The sequence below is a fragment of the Oncorhynchus tshawytscha genome, linkage group LG09 (genome assembly GCF_018296145.1).
Source record: "Oncorhynchus tshawytscha isolate Ot180627B linkage group LG09, Otsh_v2.0, whole genome shotgun sequence".
NCBI classification, from domain to species: Eukaryota; Metazoa; Chordata; class Actinopteri; order Salmoniformes; family Salmonidae; genus Oncorhynchus; species Oncorhynchus tshawytscha.
In genome coordinates, this window is record NC_056437.1 from 9,125,590 (window position 1) to 9,144,625 (window position 19,036).

The window sequence follows — 19,036 nt, forward strand, 5'->3', positions numbered from 1 at the left end:
AAGGAAGGTTCCATTACAGACAGCACATCATTTCATAAGAGGTTAGATGCACAGAATTAAATGGAGTATTATACTGTACACCTATCTTTGGATAAATGGGTATTATCACATCTGTTGTAATATAGTTAAGTCCGGTTCTATGTACAGTATGCATCTGTCTTATGAAACGACTGTGTTCCAGCTGCATCGTGTTTCTTCCTCTGTCAGGGCCAGGGCCATGTAGAGTTTCCCTGCATCAGGGCATTTCAGTGCAGGCCTCTTGCCCTACTTCACCCCCCAGCTGGGGCACTGCAGGCAGAGGAGAAAACAACCAGAGGGTGAAACCTTCCATAGCCATTTCTTCTACTGTTCTCCTTCTCTGCACTGTGATGCAGAAAATCCACACAAGGCTATCATGCTACAGTACCATGCTGTCAGAAGCAGCATTATCAGTTCGTACTGGCCCATAGATGGCTGTGCATTCCCACCCACTATGGCGGCTCACATTGGACCACCACAATGGAACAAGTCTTTTGGTATCCGTTGCCAGGAGTGATATTTGTATGTATTTGAAATGGTCAAATCAAATCACACTATCGTGCTGTCTGCTGCATATAGGGTGGTAGGAAGCCCGGAGGTTAGAGAGGTGGACCAGTAGTTGCCGTCCCAGAAGGTCCTGGGCAGGGCTGTTCTATTTTATCAGATGGCCTATGCATCTCTATACCCTCTTACACTGGTACCCTGTTCAAACCATTGCCCCAAACCCAGACCAAACTGTGCTGGCTCTGATAGATTATTTCACATTGTCCTTTCCAGTACGGTTACAGCAACTATGGTAGATGTGTAACCAGGAGAGCTCCTTACTGTTTGGTTTGGCTCAGTTCGGCTCATTAGTGTGAAAAGCCCTTGAGACAGTGGCTCTGTGATCTCTGATCTGAGAAGGGCTGTGGCCGTGAGACCGACCGGTGTGGCTGTGAGACTGACAGTGTGGCCGTGAGACCGACCGGTGTGGCTGTGAGACCGACAGTGTGGCCGTGAGACCGACCGGTGTGGCCGCGAGACCGACCGGTGTGGTGTGGCCGTGAGACCGACCGATGTGGCCGTGAGACCGACCGGTGTGGCTGTGAGACCGACAGTGTGGCCGTGAGACCAACCGGTGTGGCTGTGAGACCGACCGGTGTGGCCGTGAGACCGACCGGTGTGGCTGTGAGACCGACAGTGTGGCCGTGAGACCGACCGGTGTGGCCGTGAGACCGGCCGTGGACCGGTGTGGCCGTGAGACCGACCTGTGTGGCCGTGAGACCGACCGGTGTGGCTGTGAGACCGACCGGTGTGGCCGTGAGACTGACCGGTGTGGCTGTGAGACCGACCGGTGTGGCTATTCTAGATCATTAATAATGTTCTTACAGTTCCAAATAATAAAATATTTCACAGGATAAGTTTCAGGATTATCTAGCTGATTCAACTGATGTTATATAGCTAGTTAGTGATCGTCATTGTGTGATCTTCACATGGTTAGATGTGTTCTATGGACAATGGAGGTGATATATTCTGTGTTGTATATGAACATTTCCTACGGTCGGCCTGTATCACAAGAATCAAGTTTTGATAATTTTTTTATGAGCGTTCATGTCTTTCTGGTCTCATCTCCTTTACGCCATCTGTGTTGTGTGCCCCTCCCCCTATACCTAGCCCCTCCCCCTGACACCAAGCCCCTCCCCTGACACCTATCCCCTCCCCCTGACACCAAGCCTCTCCCCGTGACACTTAGCCCCTCCCCCTGACACTAAGCCCCTCCCCTGAAACCAAGGCTCTCCACCTGACAACTAGCCCCTCCCCTGACACCTAGCCACTCAACCTGACACCAAGCCTCTCCCCGTGAAACCAAGGCTCTCCACCTGACACCTAGCCCCTCCCCCTGACACCAAGCCCCTCCCTCTGAAACAAAGGCTCTCCACCTGACACCTAGCCCCTGACACCAAGCCCCCCCTGACACCAAGCCCCTCCCTCTGAAACAAAGGCTCTCCTCCTGACACCTAGCCCCTCCCCTGACACCAAGCCCCTCCCTCTGAAACAAAGGCTCTCCTCCTGACACCTAGCCTCCCCCTGACACCTAGCCTCCCCTGACACCTAGCCTCCCCTGACACCTAGCCCCTCCCCCTGACACCTAGCCCCTCCCCTGACACCTAGCCTCCCCTGACACCTAGCCTCCCCTGACACCTAGCCTCCCCTGACACCTAGCCCCTCCCCTGACACCTAGCCCCTGACACCCCCCTGACACCAAGCCCCTCCCCTGACACCCTGCCCCTCCCCTGACACCAAGCCCCTCCCCCTGACACCAAGCCCCTCCCCCTGACACCTAGCCCCTCCCCCTGACACCTAACCTCCCCCTGGTTCTGGTTACATTTGTATCAAAAAGGGCATTTTCATAGAAACACTTGGATTCCAGGTCAGTGATTATTGCAAAAAAAAGCAGTTTAAACTATTTTGATTAAATTATTAAATTATTAGTGGGTCTTATCGTTGTGGAAGGCTTATATTTAGCCTAGATATAATTTCACAAGCCCTGAATTCATTAGATTATTCCTGACTGTTTGAAATGCAGTGTATATGACCTTTAATTGTGTAACAAAGCTTATACTTCTCTCTCTCTCTACATAATATATATATATATATATATACAATATATATATTGTGAATCGAGATATGATTGTTAGGCTATATGGCCCAGCACTAATTAATGAACAAAACCAAACCCATTTCAATCCCATTTGGCACAGTATTCTCTTTTACAGCCCTATGGACCCTGGTCAAAAGAAGTTAACTATATGAATACAATCTGGGATGAAACCAATGTCTTTTTGACTCTGCTCTGCCTAGCAACGAGGTGTCCTCAGGTGATAAGGCTGCAGCAGTCACGCAGGCAGGCAGACAGGCTAACACAGACAGGGTAATTGTTTTGTGTGTGTGTGTGTGTGTGTGTGTGTGTGTCTGTCTTTAATAACTTGTCTATCTGTTATTGACCATGGGATTTATAATCTAGCAAGGTCAGACTGACATCATATTTCAATAAACGATAACGGCTGATGCTTTTAGGAGGTGGATGTAAATAAAAAAAACCTGCTGTGTCAATTTGTCTTTGCCTCGTCATTGTCACGTCCAAGGTGACTCTGCTCTGCCTAGCAACGAGGTGTCTTCAAGTGATAATGAACAATAGTCAGGCAGGCAGGCAGACAGGCCTAAACTGGACAGGGTAATTGATGTGTGTGTGTGTGTGTGTGTGTGTGTGTGTGTGTGTGTGTGTGTGTGTGTGTGTGTGTGTGTGTGTGTGTGTGTGTGTGTGTGGCGCGTGCGTGTGTGTGCGTGTGTGTTGTGTGTGTGTGTGTGTGTGTGTGTGTGTGAATTGATGCATTTACAAATTCCCGACAATATTTTACTGTTGAAAATGAAAAATGTTCACCTGTGTAATTTATGGTGGAAAAACCCATACCAAACCTATTAGTCAACTGATCAATTGGTTATTGATCAGAATGAAAATGTCTGTAGGAGAAACAATAAGGTAGCGAAGATAATGGAACTGATGGAATAGAGGTGAGCTTACAGTTCATGACTTTGTTTCTTTACCTATGGTGAGAAGATCTACCCGAGGGTCAGAATCAGTACAGGTTATGATGGCTACAGTCATAGAGAGGGAAAGTAGGATACCTTGTCAGTGGTACAACTGAATTCATTCAATTCAGGGGGATTCAATCCCGCAACCTTTCTGTTAGTGGCCCAACGCTCTAACCACTAGGCGACCTGCTACTTATGCCACAGTTATCAATCTACCCAAAGGTTAGCTCTAGAAAATATTATTATGGTTGGTTAGGTCACTAGTAGGGGAGCCTACTAACAAACCTATCCAAGGGTCAGAGCTGGCACAGATTATTACGGCTAAAGTCATAGATCGCCAACTAATCTATCTAAGGATCAGATTCAGGACAGATAAATATAGGTAGTGATTATCTCACCATGATGGTCAGGAGGACAAATGAATAGGTACAGTGATTATATATATAATATACCAAACAAAAATATAAGTGCTGGTCCTATGTTTCAAGATCTGAAATAAAATACGCCAAGATAATCCATCCACCTGACAGGTGTGGCATATCAATAAGCTGATTAAACAGCATGATCAGTACACAGGTGCACCTTGTGCTGGGGACACTAAAAGGCCATTCTAAAATGTGCAGTTTTGTCACACGACACAATGCCACAGATGTCCGAAGTTTTGAGGGAGCGTGCAATTGGCATGCTGACTGCAGGAATGTCCACCAAAGCTGTTGCCAGATCATTTAATGTTCATTCATGTACCATAAGCCACCTCCAACGTCGTTTTAGAGAATTTGGCAGTGCGCCCAACCGACCTCTCAACTGCAGATCACGAGTACGGCGTTGTGTGGGGAAGCTGTTTGCTGATGTCAACGTTGTGAATAGAGTGCCCCATGGTGGCGGTGGGGTTATGGCATGGGCAGGCATAAGCTACAAACAACGAACACAGTTGCATTTTATTGAGGACAATTTGAATGCACAGAGATACCGTGACGAGATCCTGAGGCCCATTGTCATGCCATTTATCCGTCGCCTTCAAGTCATGTTTCAGCACAGCCCCATGTTGCAAGGATCTGTATACAATTCCCGAAAGCTGAACATTTCCCAGTTTTTCATGGCCTGCATACTCACCAGACATGTCAACCATTGAGCATGTTCAGGATGCTCTGGATCGATGTGTACGACAGTGTGTTCCAGTTCCCGACAATATCCAGGGGCTGATCTAGATTACAGAACCTCCCCTCAAAATGTTCCCTAAAAGCACCCAAACAGTGATGGATTGCGTCCCAAATGGCACCCTATTCCCAACATAGTGCACTACTTTAGACCAGAGATGCATTGTGTAGAAAATAGGTTGTCATATAGGATACAGTCATAGTACACGTCGATCCAGGATACAGTCATAGTACACGTCGATCCAGAACATCCCAAACATGTCGTTCTGTCTGGGAACCTCTTCACCCCAGGGGTTATTTGGGATCCGCGGGGGCTTTTGGAAATCCTCTTTCAGAGCCAGTGAGCAGGGGAGGGGGGGTATTATAATTTGTGAGTGCTTTACACAACCCCTAAAACACAGGCCTAGATAGCAGAGGCCTAATCTACCTGGGAGAAATAAGCATTATCCGTTTAGATCAAATATAAAAGCTTTGAAAATAATACTCCACTTAAATTATGACGAAAATGAGAATAACAAAACATGGTAAACCAAAACAGGTGTACCAAAATATTGAGTCGATTGATAATTAAAACATAAGGATAATAATAAAAAACATGACATTATATAATTGTATTACGTTACATAACAGTCTGAACTACTGTACCTTCTCTTGGTACTGCCTGCGGGAGGAGTCCAGTGATTGGATGAGAGCGGTGGCATGACCCACGAACATGGCGTAGCAGGTGGCGCCCACGATCATACTGAGCATGGTGATCCACAGGTCGGACATGCTGACGGGAGCCCGGGCGCCGTACCCGATACACAGCATGTGACTCATGGCCTTGAAGAGTGCGTACGAGTACTGCTTACCCCACGAGTCATTCTGCAGGGGAGAGAAAGGAAGAAGGGGAAGACACGGAGAGAGGGAGACAGAAGGCGGGAGGAGGGAATTACCGCAGGCTTGTGGAAGATGTCCGACCGCAGAGAGACAGGAAGCTCTTCACTGAACATCCTGCCAACATAGCCTTAATGCTGGGCATGTCACACTCACAGAGTACCTTTTATTTGTATTTATTTTTATTTCACCTTTATTTAACCAGGTAGTAGGCTAGTTGAGAACAAGCTCTCATTTACAACTGCGACCTGGCCAAGATAAACCATAGCAGTGTGAACAGACAACACAGAGTTACACATGGAGTAAACAATTAACAAGTCAATAACACAGTAGAAAAAAAGAGAGTCTATATACATTGTGTGCAAAAGGCATGAGGAGGTAGGCGAATAATTACAATTTAGCAGATTAACACTGGAGTGATAAATGATCAGATGGTCATGTACAGGTAGAGATATTGGTGTGCAAAAGAGCAGAAAAGTAAATAAATATAAACAGTATGGGGATGAGGTAGGTAAAATTGGGTGGGCTATGTACCGATAGACTATGTACAGCTGCAGCGATCGGTTAGCTGCTCAGATAGCAGATGTTTGAAGTTGGTGAGGGAGATAAAAGTCTCCAACTTCAGCGATTTTTGCAATTCGTTCCAGTCACAGGCAGCAGAGAACTGGATCAAAAGGCGGCCAAATGAGGTGTTGGCTTTAGGGATGTTCAGTGAGATACACCTGCTGGAGCGCGTGCTACCTAAACCACCCCCCTCCCTCTCCTCCATTTCTCCCTCTCCCCCTCATTGGCCACAAGTTCTATAACAATTGATATCTGGAAGTGGTACTGATCAACATCCATTACTTTGGAAGGGTTGATTTATGGTTTGTCTTCGGCCAATAGGAATCCTTCAGTTCATAGTGGTGGATGGGCCGTGGATGAAGGAAGCAGAGAGTCGAGGGGAAAGGACTGGCCTGGATTCTGCTTCCTGCCTCCTCTCATTTTTATCTCAAATGGCACCCTATTCCCTACATAGTACACTACTTTTGACCAGGGCCGATATAGGGAATAGGGTGCCTTTGGGAAGCAGCCCTTATCAGGGATGATTATCACAAGTACTTTAATGGGAGTGTGGAGCAGAGAGGTGCTGTCAGGGCCAAGGCACCACGATTCAGCGCAGATACAGTGTCACCTGCTGGAGCAAGGCCTAGGCTACCATACACATCTGGCACATTGGTCTGCATAGATAGGACAAGCTAATATACATGATAAGCTGATAGATGGGATAAGCTAATAGACATGATAAGCTGATAGATAGGATAAGCTAATGTACATGATAAGCTGATAGATAGGATAAGCTAATAGACCCTGATAAACTGATAGATAGGATAAACTAATAGATCATAGATAGGATAAGCTAATAGACCCTGATAAACTGATAGATAGGATAAACTAATAGATCATAGATAGGATAAGCTAATAGACCCTGATAAACTGATAGATAGGATAAACTAATAGATCATAGATAGGATAAGCTGATAGGTAGAATAAACTGACAGATAGGAAAAGCTGATAGATAGGATACATTGATAGATGGGATGAGTTGACAGATAGGATACATTGATAGATGGGATGAGTTGACAGATAGGATACATTGATAGATGGCATGAGTTGACAGATAGGATAAATTGATAGATGGGATAAACTGATAGATAGGATAAGCTGATAGATAGGATTAGCTGATAGACAGGATAAACTGATAGATAGGATAAGCTGATAGATAGGATAAGCTAATATACATGATAAGCTGATAGATAGGATAAGCTGATAGACAGGATAAGCTGATAGATAGGATTAGCTGATAGATAGGATTAGCTGATAGACAGGATAAACTGATAGATAGGATAAGCTGATAGATAGGATTAGCTGATAGACAGGATAAACTGATAGATAGGATAAGCTGATAGATAGGATAAGCTGATAGACAGGATAAACTGATAGATAGGATAAGCTGATAGATAGGATAAGCTCATAGATAGGATAAACTGATAGATAGGATAAGCTCATAGATAGGATAAACTGATAGATAGGACAAACTGATAGATAGGATAAACTGATAGATAGGATAAGCTCATAGATAGGATAAACTGATAGATAGGATAAGCTGATAGATAGGATAAACTGATAGACAGGATAAGCTCATAGATAGGATAAACTGATAGACAGGATAAGCTGATAGACAGGATAAGCTGATAGATAGGATAAGCTCATAGACAGGATAAGCTGATAGACAGGATAAGCTCATAGACAGGATAAGCTGATAGATAGGATAAGCTCATAGACAGGATAAGCTGATAGACAGGATAAGCTCATAGACAGGATAAGCTGATAGATAGGATAAGCTCATAGACAGGATAAGCTGATAGATAGGATAAGCTCATAGACAGGATAAGCTGATAGATAGGATAAGCTCATAGACAGGATAAGCTGATAGACAGGATAAGCTCATAGACAGGATAAGCTGATAGACAGGATAAGCTGATAGACAGGATAAGCTGATAGATAGGATAAGCTCATAGACAGGATAAGCTGATAGACAGGATAAGCTCATAGACAGGATAAGCTGATAGATAGGATAAGCTCATAGACAGGATAAGCTGATAGACAGGATAAGCTCATAGATAGGATAAACTGATAGATAGGATAAGCTCATAGACAGGATAAGCTGATAGACAGGATAAGCTCATAGATAGGATAAGCTGATAGACAGGATAAACTGATAGACAGGATAAGCTGATAGATAGGATAAGCTCATAGATAGGATAAGCTGATAGATAGGATAAGCTGATAGACAGGATAAACTGATAGACAGGATAAGCTCATAGATAGGATAAGCTCATAGACAGGATAAGCTGATAGATAGGATAAGCTCATAGATAGGATAAACTGATAGACAGGATAAGCTCATAGATAGGATAAACTGATAGACAGGATAAGCTCATAGATAGGATAAGCTCATAGACAGGATAAGCTGATAGATAGGATAAGCTCATAGATAGGATAAACTGATAGACAGGATAAGCTCATAGATAGGATAAACTGATAGACAGGATAAGCTGATAGACAGGATAAACTGACAGATAGGATAAACTGATAGACATGATAAACTGATAGATAGGATACGCTGATAGACAGGATAAGCTAATATACATGATAAACTGATAGATAGGATAAACTGATAGATAGGATAAACTGATAGACATGATAAACTGATAGATAGGATACGCTGATAGACATGATAGGCTAATATACATGATAAACTGATAGATAGGATAAGCTGATAGACATGATAAACTGATAGATAGGATACGCTGATAGACAGGATCAGCTAATATACATGATAAACTGATAGATAGGATAAACTGATAGATAGGATAAACTGATAGATAGGATAAGCTCATAGATGGGATAAACTGATAGATAGGATAAGCTAATAGACCCTGATAAACTGATAGATAGGATAAACTGATAGATAGGAGAAGCTCATAGATAGGATAAACTGATAGACAGGATAAGCTCATAGATAGGATAAACTGATAGATAGGATACATTGATAGATAGGATAAACTGATAGATATGATAAACTGATAGATAGGATAAGCTCATAGATAGGATAAACTGATAGATAGGATAAGCTGATTGATAGGATAAACTGATAGATCGGATAAGGTTAGACTGTTACTTTTTAATCACAGATGTTCTATCATTCTGAAAGCAACATAACATGTAATACCAGTCTAAGGATGTAGATATAGCCTTCAGAGTATTGTCTTGAATGTGAAGTCCATCGTATTTGAACCATGGCTTGCCTTTTGGACCCCTTTGCCATTTTGTCTGCAACCACAATGCGAAACACGAAACACTGAACCCAGTCTTAGCTCCCTATACTACTTTCTCAGAGCATAAATCCCAGCCTGCTGCAAGCCACTAACCTTGAAGACTTCAATGTCCATTTTATGAAATAAATACAACATACAAATCAGAAGTAGAGCTAAATGATACGTGCATTACTTTTGATCAGAGCCCTGTGGGCTCTGGCCGAAAGTAGTGCACTCCAAAGGAATTAGCGTGCCATTTGGGACACTCTGTGTCTCCCGGCAAGGCACCTACAGTAAGCTCCATTTGGGAGACGGATGTGACAGCTCCCTGGTACAGGCCCTTGTTGTTGCTCCTCCTGACTTGCTGACTCCTCCAATTAACGCTCCTCTCTCTCTTTCTCTCTCTCACTCTCTCTCTCTCTCTCTCTCTCCCTCTGAGTCTCTCTCTCTGAGTCTCTCTCTCTCTCTGAGTCTCTCTCTCTCTCTTTCCCACTCTCTCTCTCTCTCTCTCTCTCTCTCTCTCTCTCTCTCTCTCTGAGTCTCTCTCTCTCTCTGAGTCTCTCTCTCTCTCTCTCCCTCTCTCTCTCTCTGAGTCTCTCTCTCTCTCTCTCCCTCTCTCTCTCTCTCTCTCTCTCTCTGAGTCTCTCTCTCTGAGTCTCTCTCTCTCGCTCTCTCTCTCTTTCTTTCCCTCTCTCTCTCTCTCTCTCTCTCTCTTTCCCTCTCTCTCTTTCTTTCCCTCTCTCTCTCTCTCTCTCTCTCTCTCTCTCTCTCTCTTTCTTTCTCTCTCTCTCTCTCTCTCTCTCTCTCTCTCTCTTTCTTTCCCTCTCTCTCTCTCTCTTTCTCTTTCTTTCCCTCTCTCTCTCTCTCTCTCTCTCTCTCTCTCTCTTTCTCTTTCTTTCCCCTCTCTCTCTCTCTCTCTCTCTCTCTCTCTCTCTCTCTCTCTCTCTAAAACTGCTGAGAAAGCATTCCAACAGAACACTTCAAAAACGAACTACCCATACATCTTTAGAACACTGCTATTAATCATAAGTTTACCCCCTTCTGTGTCATAGACTCCTGCTGTCTGATGATGATAGATCTCACTGTTCTGTACTAGTTATAACACCCATGCGGTCCCATTCCAACTGCTGCCCTATGTACATAGACAAGGAACACTGGTCACTTTAATAATGTAACACTGGTCACTTTAATAATGTAACACTGGTCACTTTAATAATGGAACACTGGTCACTTTAATAATGGAACACTGGTCACTTTAATAATGGAACACTGGCCACTTAAATAATGGAACACTGGTCACTTTGGTAATGCTTACATACTGTTTTACCCACTTCATATGTATATACTGTATTCTAGTCAAGTTCATCCTATTTAACTATTGCTGTACATATACTATTCTATTCTTCAGCTATACTATATATTCTATCCACATACTGTCCATAATGTCTATACATCCCATCACACACACACATATATATATATATACCAGTACCCCCCTGTACAATAGTATGTACAGTATATATACTGTACATACTATTGTTCATCTTAATATTTCTACAATTATTCATTTCATGATTTTACTTTTAAATATGTGTATTGTTCTGAATTGATATTACTGCACTGTTGGAGCTAGGAACACAAGCTTTTCACTACACCCACAATAACTAAATGCTAAATATGTGTATGTGATCAATAACATTTGACTTGATTTTGATAGACCAGTGTTCTGTTCTAGTTATACCACCCATGCTGTCCCATCCCTACTGTCTCAGACTGTTCTGTTCTAGTTATACCACCCATGCTGTCCCATCCCTACTGTCTCAGACTGTTCTGTTCTAGTTATACCACCCATGCTGTCCCATCCCTACTGTCTCAGACTGTTCTGTTCTAGTTATACCACCCATGCTGTCCCATCCCTACTGTCTCAGACTGTTCTGTTCTAGTTATACCACCCATGCTGTCCCATACTGTCTTATAATTGACCATCTGTGTTCTGTCTTTTCCTGCTGTTGTCTTGTATGCTACCTACCAATGTCTGACGACAGCATCAGGACGCAACAAGCCAGAGGTTGGATGTGTTTGATGCATCACACAGTACTGACTCTGTACCAGTACGCCCCTGTATATACCCTCACTGTTGTTATTTTACTGCTGCTCTTTAATTATTTGTTACTTTTATGTATGTATTATTATTACATATATATATATATATATATATATACAGTGGGGCAAAACAGAATTTAGTCTGCCACCAATTGTGCAAGTTCTCCCACTTAAAAAGATGAGAGAGGCCTGTAATTTTCATCATAGGTACACTTCAACTATGACAGACAAAATGGAGTTTGGAGTGTGACTGTTTGAGGTTGTGGACAGGTGTCTTTTATACTGATAACATGTTCAAACAGGTGACCTTAATACAGGTAACGAGTGGAGGACAGAGGAGCCTCTTAAAAAAGAAGTTACAGGTCTGTGAGAGCCAGAAATCTTGCTTGTTTGTAGGTGACCAAATACTTATTTTCCAACATAATTTGCAAATAAATTCATTAAAAATCCTACAATGTGATTTTCTGAATTTTTTCCCCTCATTTTGTCTGTCATAGTTGAAGTATACCTATGATGACAATTACAGGCCTCTCTCATCTTTTTAAGTGGGAGAACTTGCACAAATGGTGGCTGACTAAATACTTTTTTGCCCCACGGTATATATATATATATATCTATTTTTTTTAAAGTATTTTTTCTTAAAACTGCATTTTTGTTTAAGGGCTTGTAAGTATGAATTTCACTGTAAGTTCTACCTCTTTGTATTCAGTATTTCACTGTACCTGTTGTATTCAGTATTTCACTGTACCTGTTGTATTCAGTATTTCACTGTACCTGTTGTATTCAGTATTTCACTGTACCTGTTGTATTCAGTATTTTACTGTACCTGTTGTATTCAGTATTTCACTGTACCTGTTGTATTCAGTATTTCACTGTACCTGTTGTATTCAGTATTTCACTGTACCTGTTGTATTCAGTATTTCACTGTACCTGTTGTATTCAGTATTTCACTGTACCTGTTGTATTCAGTATTTCACTGTACCTGTTGTATTCAGTATTTCACTGTACCTGTTGTATTCAGTATTTCACTGTACCTGTTGTATTCAGTATTTTACTGTACCTGTTGTATTCAGTATTTCACTGTACCTGTTGTATTCAGTATTTCACTGTACCTGTTGTATTCGGCGCAATGTGACAAATACAATCTGATTTGTTGTAGTTTATATCATCCATCCTTTCTCTGTTTTCTGCCCCCCCCTCCACCTGTAGCAGGTTGTTTTATGACCCAGTCCTGTCCATTCCTGCTGTTGTCTTGTTAAGTGCTGCTCTGTGCTACAGTCCTGTCTTTTCCTGCTGTTGTCTTGTTAAGTGCTGCTCTGTGCTACAGTCCTGTCCATTCCTGCTGTTGTCTTGTTAAGTGCTGCTCTGTGCTACAGTCCTGTCTTTTCCTGCTGTTGTCTTGTTAAGTGCTGCTCTGTGCTACAGTCCTGTCTTTTCCTGCTGTTGTCTTGTTAAGTGCTGCTCTGTGCTACAGTCCTGTCCATTCCTGCTGTTGTCTTGTTAAGTGCTGCTCTGTGCTACAGTCCTGTCCATTCCTGCTGTTGTCTTGTTAAGTGCTGCTCTGTGCTACAGTCCTGTCCATTCCTGCTGTTGTCTTGTTAAGTGCTGCTCTGTGCTACAGTCCTGTCCATTCCTGCTGTTGTCTTGTTAAGTGCTGCTCTGTGCTACAGTCCTGTCCATTCCTGCTGTTGTCTTGTTATGTGTTGTTCTGTGCTACAGTCCTGTCTTTTTAAAAAAAATCAGAGCATCCATCATGAAGATCACATTTCCTTAAAATGGTACATTTACAGCAAAATGATCTCCAAATGATCTTCCCCACTGACTAATCTATTAATATGTAATCTAATCTCTATGATGATTAGTTGTTTCTTTCACAGATTGAGGAGAATATTACCTGATAAATTAGACACACTGTTCTCATAAGGACACCTAACTGAGATGGGTGGACTCTGCACTTTCACTCTTTGAGTCAGATTTGCATCAGCCGATGATAGAATGAATTTATATTATGGTATGATATTAAGGTATGATATTAAGGTATGATATGAATCCTGACAAGAACATTTTCATTTCCACAATGTATAAGTACTTTGACAATTGCTGATAAACACATAAATAAAAATAGCTTTATAAATACATTTGATCGATTGATATTTGCAGCAACAGTAAGGTACATCAGGAGACTACATGTTGAGACTCAACGCTGAAGAGTGCAGTGGTATAACTATTTTGAATTACGTAAAAAAATATATTAATCTAACCTTTTATTTATATAGGTTAGTCTCACAGAGAAAACATCTATTTTTGGGTTTAATTGTTGTAGTTTTAACCGTTATGGCAGCCAATCAGGATGTATATGCGTGTATGTATATGAGTATGCACTCAGCTGCATGGGGAACAAGTCTGTCACGCCCCGACCTTAGAGATCCTTCTTATGTCTCTATTTTGGTTTGGTCAGGGCGTGAGTTGGGGTGGGCATTCTATGTTTTTGTGTTCTATGTTTTCTATTTCTATGTGTTTGGCCGGGTGTGGTTCTCAATCAGAGGCAGCTGTCTGTCGTTGTCTCTGATTGAGAACCATACTTAGGTAGCCTTTTCCCACCTGTGTCTTGTGGGTAGTTATTTCCTGTTTTGTGTGTCCGCACCAGACAGAACTGTTTCGTTGGTTCCGCTTTGTTATTTTTTGTTCTAGTGTTCCGTTTTATTAAAAATCATGAACACGTACCATGCTGCACCTCGGTCCTCTTCTTCAAACAGACGTTACGAAGTCAAAGCCACCATGGCAAAGAGTAGTCACCAGTGCAGCAGCACATCTTCCTCTGGGGGGTTAGTAAGGAGCACAGCATGCATACTGAACTATACTGTATAGAGACTCAACTGGTACATGAGAACCAAGCCAAACAGCTCCTTCACGTGTGTACTGTGTGATTGTGCTTGCTGTAATGGGGGGGGGGGTGCTGATAATTACTGTATATTGTGTATGTCTTAATGTGTGCTCATGTATGTTCATGTATGTTCATGTGTGTTCATGTATGTTCATGTGTGTTCATGTATGTTCATGTGTATTCACGTGTGTTCAGGTGCTGGTGAAAACAAAACAAAAACACTTTGTCATGGATGTGTATTAAATGAAGCCAGGGGAATGCCGACCAGCAGGCATCAGATCCTAAAGACAGGGGAATGCCGAGCTGCAGGCATCAGATCCTAAAGCCAGGGGAATGCCGACCAGCAGGCATCAGATCCTAAAGACAGGGGAATGCCGAGCTGCAGGCATCAGATCCTAAAGCCAGGGAATGCCGACCAGCAGGCATCAGATCCTAAAGACAGGGAATGCCGACCAGCAGGCATCAGATCCTAAAGACAGGGGAATGCCGAGCTGCAGGCATCAGATCCTAAAGCCAGGGAATGCCGACCAGCAGGCATCAGATCCTAAAGACAGGGGAATGCCGACCAGCAGGCATCAGATCCTAAAGACAGGGGAATGCCGAGCTGCAGGCATCAGATCCTAAAGCCAGGGGAATGCCGACCAGCAAGCATCAGATCCTAAAGCCAGGGAATGCCGACCAGCAGGCATCAGATCCTAAAGCCAGGGGAATGCCGACCAGCAGGCATCAGATCCTAAAGCCAGGGAATGCCGACCAGCAGGCATCAGATCCTAAAGCCAGGGGAATGCCGACCAGCAGGCATCAGATCCTAAAGACAGGGAATGCCGACCAGCAGGCATCAGATCCTACAGACAGGGGAATGCCGAGCTGCAGGCATCAGATCCTAAAGCCAGGGAATGCCGACCAGCAGGCATCAGATCCTAAAGACAGGGGAATGCCGACCAGCAGGCATCAGATCCTAAAGACAGGGGAATGCCGAGCTGCAGGCATCAGATCCTAAAGCCAGGGGAATGCCGAGCTGCAGGCATCAGATCCTAAAGCCAGGGGAATGCCGAGCTGCAGGCATCAGATCCTAAAGCCAGGGAATGCCGAGCTGCAGGCATCAGATCCTAAAGCCAGGGGAATGCCGAGCTGCAGGCATCAGATCCTAAAGACAGGGGAATGCCGAGCTGCAGGCATCAGATCCTAAAGCCAGGGGAATGCCGACCAGCAGGCATCAGATCCTAAAGACAGGGAATGCCGAGCTGCAGGCATCAGATCCTAAAGCCAGGGAATGCCGACCTGCAGGCATCATATCCTAAAGCCAGGGGAATGCCCACCAGCAGGCATCAGATCCTAAAGACAGGGGAATGCCGAGCTGCAGGCATCAGATCCTAAAGCCAGGGGAATGCCGACCAGCAGGCATCAGATCCTAAAGCCAGGGGAATGCCGACCAGCAGGCATCGGATCCTAAAGACAGGGGAATGCCGACCAGCAGGCATCAGATCCTAAAGACATGGGAATGCCGACCAGCAGGCATCAGATCCTAAAGAAAGGAGAATGTCGACCAGCAGGCATCAGATCCTAAAGACAGGGGAATTCCTGGAGAGAAGAGCTTGAGCAGATGAATAAATGCAACACCGTTTTGAAAGATAATGAATGTAACACTGTAGCATCGTAGAATTGTTTCAAGTTGGAGCAGTGGATATAATGTTATGAATTAACCAATAAAATTATAAAATGCAGGAAAATGTAGTGGCATAATAATGTATCATATGATATTGGCAGATTGGCATCACATGTAATCAACTGACCTTGATGCTATTTGTATTCATCCTAACACATACTGTACCCTACTATAATAGTATGTCAAAGATCTGAATCTTGACATATTACATCAAACAGGACCATACCACTCTCTCTCTCACTCTCTCTCTCTCTGTCTCTCTGTCTGTCTCTCTGTCTCTGTCTCTCTCTCTCTCCATCTGTCTCTTTCTCTGTCTCTCTGTCTCTCTGTCTCTCTCTCTCTCTCTCTGTCTCTCTCTCTCTCTCTCTCTCTCTCTCCATCTGTCTCTTTCTCTGTCTCTCTGTCTCTCTGTCTCTCTGTCTCTCTCTCTCTCTCTCTCCCTGTCACGACTCCTACCGAAGGTGGCTCCCCTTCCTGTTCGGGTGGCGCTCGGCGGTCGTCGTCACCGGCCTACTAGCTGCCACTGATCCCTTTTCCCCTTTCTGTTTATTGGTTTCACCTGTTTTGTATGTAGGCTGATTATTCGGGCTATGTTAGCCAGTAGGCCTGCCTGCTCTTTGTGAGGGATTGTTTTGTGTTGCTACTGTGCACGTTTGAGGTTGACGTGGTTTTTGTTCGTGGGCTTTTCTCCAGACTGTTTGAGTCCCCGTGTTTGGGGCATTTGTTTTGTTGTGCGCCCTGTGTTTCGTGGAGTGGCTTATGTTCACCGTGTGTGCAATTAAAAGCACTTCCCTGTACTCTCTGCTTCCTGCGCCTGACTTCGCACCCACTACGCCCAGAGCGTTACACTCTCTCTCTCTCTCCGTCTCTCTCTCTGTCTCTCTGTCTCTCTTTCTCTCTCTCCCCACCCACCCACCCACCCTCTCTCTCCCTCTCTCCCTCTCACACACGCCATCATTATTATAAGCAATGTGATGCACTCCTCGTTTTTTATTAACAATTACATAATCAAATTGCAATCTGTCCACAGTAATGCTACTGCAGTGAACAAAGCAGACAGCCAGCTTTGAACAGCACAGCGCAGCACAGCACTAACCACAGATAGAGACCTCTGAGGTCCCTTATTCATCCAACTAAACATCAACCCTATGAGGTCCCTTATTTATCCAACTAAACATCAACCCTTTGAGGTCCCTTATTTATCCAACTAAACTGCTTACAATATTCTTACAGGAAAATACTCTAAAGATGTCATCGTAATCACCAATGCTAAGTTATATTTTGTATTATTACTAAGAACAAAATGTGAAACTCTGACCCCACTCTGGTCTAATGAGATGAGATGCATGTTTAAATGCCGGGTGTTGTTCATGGAGGACACTTAAAGTAAGAACTATACTAAGATGGCGCCGACAGGCATGGCAGCTATGCTTTTATTGATCATATTGATCTTATCCCAGAGACTGCTCCAAGACGCCGCTGGCGGAGAAGAGGTATTCGGAGTGGACTTCTAATCCGACTCAGGAGTCGGGCGCACCATCCACCACTTCCGAGTATATTACTCACTAATGTTCAGTCTTTCTGGACAATAAAGTAGATGAGCTCAGGGCGAGGATCTTCTTCCAGAGAGACATCAGGGACTTTAAACATACTCTGTTTCACGGAATCATGGCTCTCTCCGGATATACTGTCCACGTCCATACAGCCAGCTGGGTTCTCATTACACCGCACAGACAGGAATAAAGAAGAGACAGACAAGCGTCTTCAAGTTCCGAAGCGTACACATCACTGACGATCTCTAATGGTCTACCCACACAGACAGTGTGGGGAAGAAGGCACAACAGCGCCTCTTTAACCTCCAGAGGCTGAAGAAATTTGGCTTGGCCCCTAAGACCCTGACAAACTTTTACAGATGGACAACTGAGAGCATCCTGTCAGGCTGTATCACCACCTGGAACGGCAACTGCACCGCCCTCAACCACAAGTCTCTCCAGAGGATGGTGCGGTCTGCACAATGCATCACCGAGGGCAAACAACCTTCCCTCCAGGACACCTGCAGCACCCAATGTCACAGGAAGGCCAAAAAGATCATGAAGGACATCAACCACCCGAGCCACTGCCTGTTCACCCCGCTATCATCCAGAAGGCGAGGTCAGTACAGGTGCATCAAAGCTGGGACCGAGAGACTGAAAAACAGCTTCTATCTCAAGGCCATCAGACTGTTAATTAAATAACCATCACTAGCCGGCTACCACCCGGTTACTCAACCCTGCACTTTAGAGGCTGCTGCCCTCTATACATAGACTAACTGGCCACTATAATAATGGGAACACTAGTCACTTTAATAATGTTTACATATACTGCTTTACTCATTCCATATGTATATACTGTATTCTATTCTACTGTATTTCAGTCTATGTCACTCCGACATTGTTCGTCTTAATACTAATGTATTTCTTAATTCCATTCTTTTACTTTTAGATTTGTGTGTATTGTTGTGAGTCGTTAGATATTACTGCACTGTTGGAGCTAAGAACACAAGCATTTCGCTACACCCGCAATAACATCTGCTAAATATGTGTAGGTGACCAATAACATTCGATTTGATTGAAATGGCACCCTATTCCCTTACATAGGGCACTACATTTGACCAGGGTCCATAGGGATCTGGTCTAAAGTAGTGCACTATGTAGGGAATAGGGTGCCATTTAGGACTGGATGGCTGGAGCCACATAACAGTAACTGATCTGAAATCCTACGACCTGGAGGTTAAAAGAAAATCTAAAATGGTTTACACATCAAACCATATGTTAATATCACACTAATCCAGTCAGAGAGAGAGAGAGAGACAGAGAGAGACAGAGAGAGAGAGAGAGAGAGAGAGAGAGAGAGAGAGAGA

The 19,036-nt window shown here is 43.8% G+C and overlaps 1 protein-coding gene across 2 annotated transcripts in view; it reads right to left on the reverse strand.

Annotated features, from left to right (window-relative positions):
- Positions 1 to 19,036, reverse strand: part of LOC112257341 (potassium/sodium hyperpolarization-activated cyclic nucleotide-gated channel 1) — a 165,464-nt gene that overhangs the window by 39,901 nt on the left and 106,527 nt on the right. For both annotated transcript variants that reach the window (XR_006084006.1, XM_042326470.1), the window contains exon 4: positions 5,394 to 5,612. Coding sequence is in view for 1 of the 2 variants with exons in the window: in XM_042326470.1 (XP_042182404.1) it covers positions 5,394 to 5,612 (219 nt within the window). In the remaining variant the exon portion in view is untranslated. The remainder of the gene's footprint in view (positions 1 to 5,393; positions 5,613 to 19,036) is intronic.